The sequence below is a fragment of the Vanessa cardui genome, chromosome 8 (genome assembly GCF_905220365.1).
Source record: "Vanessa cardui chromosome 8, ilVanCard2.1, whole genome shotgun sequence".
In the NCBI taxonomy this organism is placed as follows: Eukaryota; Metazoa; Arthropoda; class Insecta; order Lepidoptera; family Nymphalidae; genus Vanessa; species Vanessa cardui.
The window spans coordinates 15,402,932-15,415,140 of NC_061130.1; the positions used below are offsets into that span (position 1 = coordinate 15,402,932).

The following is a 12,209-nucleotide window of genomic DNA, read 5'->3' on the forward strand; positions in this document are numbered from 1 at the left end:
GGTACCTACCTAGGCGGGCTTGCACAAAGCCCTACCACCGAGTTAAATTAAAAAAAACGAATAACACAGTTAATTTTTGTTTCAATGTTCACTTTTTTACAACTTTAACCTCAAATAAGTAGTTATAACAAATAAGTAGTTATATTTTTGAATTGGAAGATAATAGCTTCAACCTAAAGGCCTCTCAAACCCAGTGTCTATTTGAACTGGTGGGAAATGCAGCCTCTTTAGTGGCCCCAATCACCAATACCAATGACATCACAATAATTGATCTGACTGGTGATGACTCCGGCTCTTCCAGTCTAGTATTAGGTAAAAATAAATTAAAGAAATATGTTAAAATTAATAAATATATTAAGAAAATTAAAAAAATAATAAAATCAAGAAGTAATTGCTTAAATTATGAAAAACATTATAAAGAAAGAAACACACTCAGACTAAAAAATATCGAATATTCTAAGAATGTTAAAGTGATGAGACAAGGTTATGAGGCTGATGTGAATGCTCTTCAGGCTGAGATGACATATTTACATAACTCTTTAGATACAATGTCAAAAAAATATGAAATGTCTCAAAAAGAAATATCTAGTCATGTTGCTGCCGTGAACACTCTCTTATAAAAAACTATAGTTGTGATTGTCAGGGCCGTTTTGTCACTGGGGATGCTTCAGGGCTGCTCAATGATGTAGTGTTCTCGTCTCAGTCATCAGCTAAATCCACATGAAGCAAAATATAGTATGATGTTGGAGCGAGTCCAGAATAAATTTACTAGATATTTGTATCTGAAGCTGTATGGAGTGTATCCTTACTACCCGGTGATGTACCCAACTTTATTTGTCTTAGGTATGGTAGGATATAATGAACTAAGGGTGAGGAGGGAGCGAGGTATTTTGAGAGGTGTAGTCTAAAATGCTGATGCCCTTAGCCACGTGTCTGTGCGCCCCAGATAGATATGTGTGGCGCCGACATCGACAGTCGTTGCTATCGGTGTCCACCGGGCGAACCAAGTTGCTCAAGGAAGCACCACTGACGCGCACGTTACGTACTCTCAATGTGATAGCAGACAGAGTGGATTTGTTTTGTGGCAACCTGAGTGAACTCGCAATAATTGCTGCTTGGAATATATCATACACGATTAAGTATTATATATATTATTATATCATGGATAGATATTTTAAATTAGTTTTTTTAAAGTGCTGTAATATCGAATTGGGGCACAATCCTGAAATGATATCTATACAGTGTGGCATGATCAAATCATCAAAATTAAAAATAGTAGCTAGCTTGTATATAAATCCTGACCAGAAGCGAACCCGGGTTCGAGCCAATAAATGTGATTGAATTTTTTCTTACAATAAAAATCAAAAGAAGGATATCGGATATTTAACACATTGCAGTTAGACTATCGTCTAAAAGCGTACCTACTGTTTTTAGACCTGAGCCCGTTCTCCCTCCGGTTTCCACCGGCCTGAGGTTGAGGGAATACGTGAGTCACATCACGGCACCTGAGTACTGCGAGTGTAACATCACCTCCTGCGAAGCCTCGTGTCACCTTCTGTTGGTCGAGCTAAACGGTCTTCATGTCAGAATAACAATAACAGCTCGTGATACATTACACTAATAGTTTGTATAAGTAGTGGCGTAAATAGGGCGGTGAACCGCTGCCCAGGCATAGGGCGTAGATTGTCGGGGCGCAAGAATAGACAGACTGGGCAAGTATATTGTTTTTTCGTTTTGCTCTTGTTAAGATTCCACTGAGCCCCTAAGACTCGATTCCTATACAAACGTATTTACATGCTAGTATCATTATAAACATATATCGCGCTTATTTTTTGCAGTAGTAGTGAACCTGCGTTGAAGTTGTAGTGAGTGAGACAGTAAAAATAAGCAAAGGGTCTGCTTAACTGCTTAAATAGGGCGCAGTTATAGAAGCTACTTACCTATGTCATAAAAAGAAGTAAGAAAAAAAAGCACAGGTCGCAAGCTATTTACGGCACCGTGTATAAGATTACTGAACGTCTTGCCGATTTTCCTCGGTTGCATGAACATTCCAAACCAGTTGTACCTTCAGAAAATATAGGTTTGTGAAATAACCATTCAAATATGGTTATAAAACTGCAGTAAACTATATTTTGATACAAAAATACAGTTCTATGTATTTGCACACGTAATCGCATCAATTTTAAATGTTTTCTTTGGTAGCTGTTACCACATAAATATACATTCCAAACTGATTGATTAGTACGAAATAAATGGCTATATCGTATAAAATTATACAAACAGATTACAATGCACGCAAGTGCACCCGTGCATTGTATCATCTTGATGACGTAAGTTTATTGTAAATTTCGCCTGACTAAAATTTGAAGCAATTATATCGAAACTATATTGATTTTGAAATTCGTTAGGCGTTCTATGCATAATGTAAGCAAACACTTTGAAACAAACATTATATTGTAATTATTTTATTTCAATAAAATTTATGTCTTTAAATAAAACTAGACCTAAAGAGTCATTCGTACACCGAAGTCTAATACTCCAATGGGAACCGATGACGAAACTAACGCCATCTAGCTGTGTACGTGTGAATTATTAAGAGTTAAGTTATTTATCTAACGCCATCTGTTTTATTGACAATTTAGAATAAAGTATGTTTAAAAGTATTAATTACGTTTTGTTAGTCTCTCGGCGACTGTTATGTAGGTTAAAGTTATTTTTTTATACAAGTTATTGTATTAAGTTTTATAACGGTTGGTCAGCAAGAAAACGGATACATCTTCTACACGATTACACGTAATCAAACACAGAAGATTACTGACATATCTTTTTATTCGCCGAATAAAAAATAATGCCAATTTAAAATTTTGTTCGAATAAAAACAATGATGTAGGTGAGTATTTAGTTTCGGATAACGTTATTCAATATCCGGCGACCGGCGTGCTCCGCGTCAGTCGGCACTCGTCCGATGATATTGTTGTCTTGATGTGTGCGGATGAAACCTCTTAGCGCAGATTCTACTTGATACATTCATAGAGAAATCGGGTCGCCTCGGTAGCGCACTGAGTGCGCAATGTTCCTATGATCTCGGAGGAATAATTGCTTTTTATTTATCTAAGTAAAATAATCAACTACGCGCTTCGATTAATACAAAGATTGTGTCTGAGCAAAATTGTTGAGGATACGATTGAGTCTGCAATAATGTTATATTTGATACTTTATTTAAGCCCCACTATTTATAAAAAGTGCAGGATTGAATTTATGAAAACCTTGTTAGGTGTCCTGATCTAATACGTGCTCAGAGCCGATACTGTAGTTTTGTTCTAACGCGGGAGGCGAAAGATCTCCAAGAGTACAATCGCGCCCATTCACGCATACATGTCACACGTATACTACGACTTCCTGTCAAAATCACTGAATCGCCCGCTAAGATCACAAAGTCATCGAGCATTGAAGTTATTGCAGATCACATCTTATTATATAAAATAAATAAATGAGCTGACACAGTTCCGGTTGGCGAGGCAGTTGATGCAGCGCAGTTTAATCTTCGTCTCCTACTGCGGTCAATTCCCTCTCCTGCTATGATCGCTTGTGAGCAATGAGCATTAAGAGAGATTGTGCAACAGGATATTGTTAAATTTAGTTTATTATCTCGATTGGATATCGATATTTGTATTTACAAAAATCTCAAGTTAAAATCATACTTTATTCATTTAACTTTTTATTTTGTATCGAACATAATTATTTCGGACTTTTGGTTCCGGGTGGGAATTAGTTGTCTGTTTCTACGTAACTAATTGCTAAGCAAACGTCTGGAGCGTGAAGCGCCCGACCGACCGACACGGAGGTGATCCAGCGGCCGCCCGCGACCTGTGCCAATGTGCCAATGAACTGCCGCGCGCTGGCCGAGCTGCCGACTGGTGCCGCGTCGTGTTAAGGAGAAGCGTGAAGTTTGCAAAATTATATACTGTTTAAATCAACGCGGCCTGAAGTTATTAAATAAGTCTCTCATTTCGGATTTATGAATTAGTTCTGATGTAAGCGTTGGTTAGACATCAGGCGGTGTAGCTAAACTGCAAATGTGGCTAAATGAGGCTCTGTAACACAATATGTTCATATGTTACAAAACTTGACCCACTTCAGTGCAGACGTCACGACGAGGCGGTATCTGCGAGTCGTTAAACTCCTCCGCTAACTCCGAGCGTAATACCCGAAGTGCTAACGCAAACAGGCATCTGCAGTGCGAGACAATAGCTTGACCTTAATGTAAGCGTGCTATCACAATTGTTATCAGTTTGCGATTAGATACCGTCGCGAGCGCACCGCGCGCCACCTCGCCGCCGACTCGCGCCGCGCGCCGGACACCTGCAGTCAGTGTCAGTGGTACAGTGGTCACAACGGGAACATGAGGAGCAAGGATCGGCTGGAGGAGTTGCGGCACGTGAGTAGGAACGCCGGCAGGCTGTCGCGAGTTCCCGGGAGTCGTTACAGTGTGATTAGTTAAAGTGATATTCATACTTTGGATTCGTAATGAGACCATAAAACACTAATAGTCTATTACTAATATAAAAGCGAGAGAGTTCATGTTAGTGCAATACTAGTAATAATAATCGTAAGGAAGTTTTTAAGCGACTACGTCAGAGTTAGTGTAATACAGATTTCAATGAAAGGGCAATAAACAAGAACTGCATTATCGAATTCGCATGAACGACTTATACAGTATTTATGAGTTATAATTATATACAAATGAGCTCGAGAACTTTATTAGCTCGTTATCGGAACACATTAGTGCAGACCCAACACTCGGATCGCATTAATAAATAAATCGACAATCACTTGTGGTAACTTTGGAAACACGAAGGTTAAAGTCGATGCAGTGCGTTATTTGTCATTCGATATAATATGATAAGATGAGCATCGCGGTGTTCGAGTGTGCCTACAGAACACCGCCGCCTCGCCCTCGGGACCGTGCCCGATGTCGACTGTACGCCTCGTTGAGTCTCGATATAATATTTTGTCTTCGCAATCCTGCTGATATTTACCTTTCATTAAGTAACCGTTTTCAAGATAAAACTTATACATGGACTTTAATGGAAATGCATTTTTATAACATTATTTAAATATTCTCAATGAAGTATAAATCTCTTGGAGGTCATTAGTAGCTCGCGGCGATACTGTTTCTATTATCATCACGTACATAATATTATTCGATTGCGAAACTTGTATGAACTGTTACTGACGTTGTTTTCAGCTGGCGAGCAATGCGGGCGTTTACAACGAAACGGTTGTGGAGGTGCCGTCGGAGGAATCGAGCGTCGACGTCGACGACCTCTTCAAAGAGGTCAGTTTCGATTGATTGACATATCCAAAAAGACGGAAATATAGTCTAAGAACTATCGAAACGACGTGAGTGGTTAAAATACGCAAACTTGGAAACTTTTACCGAAAGTGTCACATGTGTCGGCCGTGTTGTTGTCGGAAAGTAAATAGTTTCAAGTTTAAAATACAATCTAACGTAAGCATTTGTCGGTGCACACGTAATTAATGCGCGCACCGCCGGCCGTGTGCCCATTGTGTTAATTAAGCTTATTAATTGTTTACGCACAACGTTTATAATACAATAACAACAGTTTCATTTATTTAACCTAAATACTTCTAATTTAGTCACATGCCAACCTCACGGGTCGCTCTCTTTTATCTCGAGATATGGCCGGCGCGTTGCGTTTTGCACGATTGGTACTTTGTATCGACTACACGATGACGCTATCGTCATCTTAGATGATTTCGTAAGGCAGCATGTAACATGTTGATTGTTGACTCAAATAATTGTGACCCAGCGCGCTATCCGCTAAATGGTGAATGCTCGACGCCCTGCCGCGAGTGCCGCGGCTCAAGGCGACGAGCTGTTGACATTAAACTTTATTAATCCAGGATGACATCACGCTGCGCGCTCCGATGCTCCGCAGCGCTCGGGATCATCGTATTACAATGTGTCACTTCAAATCTCAGCCACTCGATAGGTTGTTACGAGACGTGTTACCGTTTACATGCGACAGATTTGTAATTTGATGACTCAAACGTGCGCCACTAATGAATAACAACTTAATGAAGGAATATTTTTTTTCTGAAAAATACTCGTTACACTTGATTATGATAAAATTATTCATTTTTTTTTATTTAATATAATTGATAATACGGAGATTCATTGATTCAAAATATCTTGTTATTCGCCTTACGCGCATGTTAATAATTTTCGTTACATTCTCCGTCGCATTGACCATATTAACGTGGCCGGCAATGTCGCTCACATTCCGATACAATTTCTCTCCTACACAATGATCGCGAATAACTGACTGATGTTGTATATCTGTTATCGCTTGGACCCCACTTGGTAGAACATTAACGATCTGTAACTATACGAGTATATAGCAAATAATATTATCGTCATGTATCTGCAATCGCAGTAATTCCTTTTGCTTGTGATTTTCCTCTTAACATTATCAGTAGTATACAAGCGAGCTAGTTACGGAAGATAGAATGACAGTAAAGTGAAGCTCCGGTCGTTCCAGGTGGAGGGCATCCGCGGCTGGATCCACGAGATGAACCACAACACGCAGCTCATTCGCCGCCTGCACTCCGACCCGACCTACCACACGAACAAGCGTTAGTTTCTTTTATATCTTTCTATATGTCTATACATATAATAAAACTGGAGTGTCTGTTTGCAATATTAAAATAACTGCTTTTTTATATATATCAAGTATACACGGTGCAAATGCTAAATTACATTTTTTAATATTTACGTCTGTCTGACTGTATATTACGGCTGATCTTTGAAACGACTGGACTGATTTTGACGGAACTTACAATGGCAGATAGCTGATGTAATAAAGATACAACAACATTTTTTGTTAAATTGAAATGCGCACGAAGTCGCAGGCACGACTAGTAATTTTAAAGATTTGTATAATTGAGTTGAATTTTAAAAGAGGTTATGTAAAATCGGAAATGTTATTTTTTTTTTATAATAAACATAGCCTTAATACAGTAACGGATAGTTAATTATAATAATTTTAAATGGATACGTTAATTTGTAATATTCTTCAACACAAAAAAATATTTTCATGATGATGGGATATTCGATGTCCAATATGTGAATACAATCGTTGAAATTTGCTTCAGACTTGCAGGATCAGCTGGACTCGGTGGTGTCGCAGTCGAATGCGCTGGGGCTGAGGGCGTGCGCGGCGCTGCGGCCGCTGGAGGCGCGCGCGCGGGCCGCGCTGTCGGCGCGCGGCGCGGCGGCGCGCATCACGCGGCTGCAGTACGCCGCCACGCGCCGCCTCCTCGCCGACGCGCTCGAGCGCCACCAGCTCGCGCTGCAGCTGCTGCGCGACCACCAGTACCGTCTGCTGCAGGACCAAATTAAGCTCAGTGAGTTGAGACACTTAAATATTGGTACAACTTACCAATTAAACTCATCGCCACAAAACTAAACCGATATATAGGAATTTTAAACTAACGGTGTTACTTGTTAGCGTTGTTAGCGTGATTAGTTAAACACTGCTCTCTTTCAGACATGATCGTTTTGACATTCGAGTGAAAAAGACAAGTTACGTTTTACTTCTGACCTAAGTAAAGGTTTTTTTTTAGTAGGTATATTCAATTTTTTCTTTACTTGGTTCTTTACTAGGGCTTTGTGCAAGCCCGTCTGGGTAGGTACCACCCACTCATCAGTTATTCTACTGCCAAATAACAGTACTCAGTATTGTTGTGTTCCGGTCTGAAGGGTGAGTGAGCCAGTGTAACTATAGGCACAAAGGACATAACATCTTAGTTCCCAAGGTTGGTGGTACATTGACGATGTAAGGAATAGTTAATATTTCTAACAGCGTCATTGTTTATGGGTGATGGTAACCATTTACCATTCGGTGGCCCATATGCTCTTCCAACCTATACCATAAAAAAAAATATACCTAATGCATCACAAAAATAACACGTCAGAAAATCTTTAGAAATAAAAACTCGTTTATTAATAAAGATCGACAGTACAGTGTAACTGTATTTAGTTTATTACGGCAAATAATGATTCCGAAATAAAGCTGAATAACGGCAAGGGGTGAACGATCGCTGGTTACCTACTTAGGTTGCATTAGCGAAGTGTAAACGAGCGTTAAATTCACTCTCGACGTGTTAAATTATTGTTCATCGTGAGAAACGCGGCGGTCGACCGCCTTGCGAGCTTCCACTGGTGGCGCGTGTGTTCTCTTTCAGGCGCAGTTCAACTAACATTTATAACAGGAGTATGATGTATATCTTTTTTTGTTTTTCAGCGAATCTCACAATATCCGACGAAGAGTGTGAACACCTTTTAGAATCGAATAACATATCTCTATTTGTGGACAACGTGAGTCTCCTTCAATTTTAACTTACACATAAATAATTATTTTCCAGTTTTCATAGATTGTTATGTCAATCAAAATGGATAAAAATGTAAATTTGGGCTAAGATTTATTAAGTATGTTCAAAAAGAGTATAATTCAACTATTATTTATCAATTTTAACGTGGTTGACTCATTATATGTGGCATACAAAAGACTGGTATCTACCGCAAGAACCGTGAATGTTCCACCAACTATGGAATGTAATATATTAAGATTCCGGTGCAAGAATAGCACGGTCTTATCCGGTACTACTCCATTCGTATTACTCCCCTTGCAGAGTACATAGCCAGTGACCACTAAATAATTCCCGCCCAAACCTCAAGATAGCGCCTCGACCCCGCTCGAGGCCACTCCTCTACTTTGATTAGTTGTGACGTAAGATGCAATATGTAAACAATAAACTTTAGTCCGCCACTTCCCCTACTTCGTTTCCAACTTTAATATTTACTAAACTACTACTATTATACTAATCCGAACAAGATTAACTTAGCTTCTACTCCTAGTTTATGACCTGTGCCTAATTTTACCCATTACTGATTTTCAATCACAATTTCTGACCAAATATTCAGAGGTGATAAACGAGCGTTCGAGGCGAGGTACATCTGTTTAGATATTATGCTGTTTTTTTTAAATTATCTCTTAAGTTTATGAAGTTACAGAAGCTGAAGCGAAGTGTTTAGAGTAAAGTGGATATCGTAGAATGAATGAGTAACGCTTGTAATATCGTATCAATCGTATCGTAACAGTTACGCGCGGAGACGGCGGAGGCGCGGCTGGCGCTGCGCGAGGCGGAGGCGCGGCGCGACGAGCTCGCCCGCGTCGAGGCCTCGCTGCAGTCTGTGCGGGACCTGTTCGTGCAGCTCGCGCACCTCGTCGCCGTGCAAGTGAGCTCCGGTCAACATATACCAATATAACGATTCATAAAAAAAAACCCACAACTACGACACTATTTTTTTTAGCATACATGTTTTTTATCTAGGTAACAAAAAATTCAATACTTATAATGTGTTTCTTAAAATAAAATAGAAACATCATAAAGTCGCCAAACAAATATAAGTTATTTTTTTCAGCAAGAACAAATCGACAGCGTGGAATACTACGCGCTGCAAGCCACGGAGCACGTGGAGAGCGGCGGGCAGCAGCTGCTCAAGGGCACAGTCAGCCGCCGGAAGGCGAAGAAGGTAGCGCACCTCCTGTTAGTGTTGAAACAAAACACTTCTGCGTTTCGGGACGCCCCACAGAAGTATTAACCAAAACTAATCTGAAGTAAAGTAGCAGCCTGTACATTTCCCACCGCTGAGATAAGGCCTCCTCCATTAAGGAGAGGGTTTGGAACATATTCCACCACGCTGTTCCAATGCGGATTAGTGGAATGCACATGTGGCAGAATTTCAATGAAATTAGACACATGCAGGTTTCCTCACGATGTTTTCCTTCACCGACGAGCACGAGATGAATTATAAACACAAATTAAGCACATATATATAGTAGTGCTTGCCTGGGTTTGAACCAACGCAATCATCGGTTAAGATGCACGCGTTCTAACCACTGGGTCATCTCAGCTCTCTGTGCCATCTCAGCTGAGAAACTAATCTAGGTTAAACTATTTAATATTGAAATTGTTTAACTCGAAAAAAGTTAAGGTAAGCTCATTACTTAAGTTTTATGTATATTTATAATATGACAATGTGAGGAAAGGTTATTTTTAATAAAATCTTTTATTGATTGTAAAACATATTTCATTCTTAGTAACAATTCTTGAATATTTACATAAGAATTGAGAAGAAAGCTATGCCAGACAGACTGGCGCCGCAACGCGTTATGAAACGAAGCGGGTAAATCCCCCCCCCCCAATAGGGAGCTAACCTTCCAAAAACTCCTTCAGTCATCATTTTTACACGATGATACGGTCGCACATGACCGGGTTACTAGATCAATGAGATTCACAGTAATGTGACAGTGTCACATTACTGTGAATCTGAGTGCAGCCACGATCGGTATCTGTATGTAGCGTTCAAGTGCGCCGATTAAAACCATAAGACCATTGAAACAAGTTAACCGGATAAAATATAACTGTTGTATATATGTAAATGTTTTACAACATATTACATTTGAACCTCTAATATATATTTTCCTAATGTAATTTTGTTATTACAGAAAAAAATGGGACTTATTATTTGTCTCGCGTCCGGGTTCCTCATAGTGCTGCTGGTGCTGGTGTACACGTGACACGCGGCGCGCCGAGCTACGCGTGACACTGAAGTGCGTGGGAGCTGCTGGGAGTTGTGCGAGTGAACGGAGCACTTAATTAATTATTTATTGTACAACCTAGTCATGTTACTAATAAATTACTGTAAGAACGCATACGCATTTTAAATTCCAATTTTCACTGCCTTTTACGTATGTATGTTAAGAAATAATCGCAAGACCTCCCGAACATCGAGCGCTACCAAGAATTACCATACCGTGAGAAATAATCACACCATGCATTCCTTGAAGCTACCACCTGTTGCCAGCGTCGCTGCTTTGTTTCGCAAGACCTCCCGAACATCGAGCGCTACCAAGAATCACCATACCGTGGGGACCATTCAGTGATTTACCGATTTCGTTATAAATATGTAATTCAGACTACAGAACTTCACTTTTTGTTCTGACATCGAACAGACTGTCACGTATTATAAATTAGAAATAATTAATTGTTAAATTGAATTACTTAAATAAACGTATAAGTTAAATTCGTTCGGTTTCATTCTGCATCCTCAACGGCAGCCCTACGTAATTGGCGCAGTCGGTAGGATGCTCGCGGAACGTTTCGCGTAGAAGATTTCCGTAATCGCGTGAAGCCCCGCCGTAGCTTGTCTAGCTGCTGCATCCAGAGCATCCGAATCTACGAGTAGTGCTGCACGAGAGGTATCCAGACATCGATAACGCAGAGAGACCGAAACATGTTCATGTTAGTACACTAGATTCTTTTTAGTGGTAGCTCAATCCTAGCCTAACTAACCTGTGTTAATAAAATTTGCCAAGATTTTTCATTTAAGAAAATCTAAGGAACCTAGGATAGTTATTAGTAGTAGGCAAACTTTCGTAGATAATAGAAGAGATATTAGTTTAAGTAGTATAGAAGAACAAACGGAAATGTCTGAGTTAGACACCATTTATAAAGCCTTAAGGTTGGTACCCGAGTTCGACGGGAACCCAAATGTACTTACTAGATTTTTAAAATTATGTGATCAATTGGTAGGACAGTTTTGTAGTGATAGTAGTAGTGAATTAAGTAGGTGTGCTCTTCTCAACGGAATTCTTAACAAAGTAACAGGCTCTGCTGCTCGCTTAATTAATTCTAATGGGATTCCATCCGACTGGCAAGGCATTCGAACTGCTTTAGTGAACAACTTCGCGGACCAACGAGATGAGACCGCTCTATATAACGATTTAGCTATTTTATCGCAAGGTTCTAGCACCGCGCAGGAGTATTATGAGCGTTGCCAGAATCTATACAGTACTATAATGACCTATGTAAGCCTGCATAATACCCTACTCGAACACTTGCGTATCTTAAAATTAGAACACCGCAATGAATCCGTTACCAACCTTATGACGTACGCTGTAATGGCATATAATAGTTCAATCCATTCTTTCACGAAATGTCGCCCAATAGAAATAATTACTGGTCATTTAGATCCGCAAGATCCTTCAGACATGAATATAACAGAGCACCTATTGCAGGAATATATACTAGATCACCGTAAGCGAATGTTAAAGGTA

General features: G+C 39.8%; 1 protein-coding gene across 1 annotated transcript; it reads left to right on the top strand.

The window, feature by feature from the left end:
• Positions 1-3,990: 3,990 nt before the first annotated feature.
• On the top strand, positions 3,991-10,803 carry LOC124532115 (syntaxin-1B-like). Its single transcript, XM_047106818.1, has 8 exons — positions 3,991-4,438; positions 5,249-5,338; positions 6,567-6,660; positions 7,180-7,431; positions 8,331-8,404; positions 9,188-9,325; positions 9,512-9,622; positions 10,599-10,803. Exons 1-8 carry the CDS (start codon positions 4,403-4,405, stop codon positions 10,668-10,670), a joined length of 867 nt encoding a protein of 288 aa, XP_046962774.1. The 5' UTR covers positions 3,991-4,402; the 3' UTR covers positions 10,671-10,803.
• Positions 10,804-12,209: the final 1,406 nt, after the last annotated feature.

What these genes read in the sequence shown, in the direction of transcription:
- LOC124532115 (XM_047106818.1), top strand. Translation starts at nt 4,403, where the DNA reads ATGAGGAGCAAGGATCGGCTGGAGGAGTTGCGGCAC. An exon ending in TCGACGACCTCTTCAAAGAG is followed by an intron (nt 5,339 to 6,566) that starts GTCAGTTTCGAT and finishes CGGTCGTTCCAG; the next exon opens with GTGGAGGGCATCCGCGGCTG. An exon ending in GACCTACCACACGAACAAGC is followed by an intron (nt 6,661 to 7,179) that starts GTTAGTTTCTTT and finishes AATTTGCTTCAG; the next exon opens with ACTTGCAGGATCAGCTGGAC.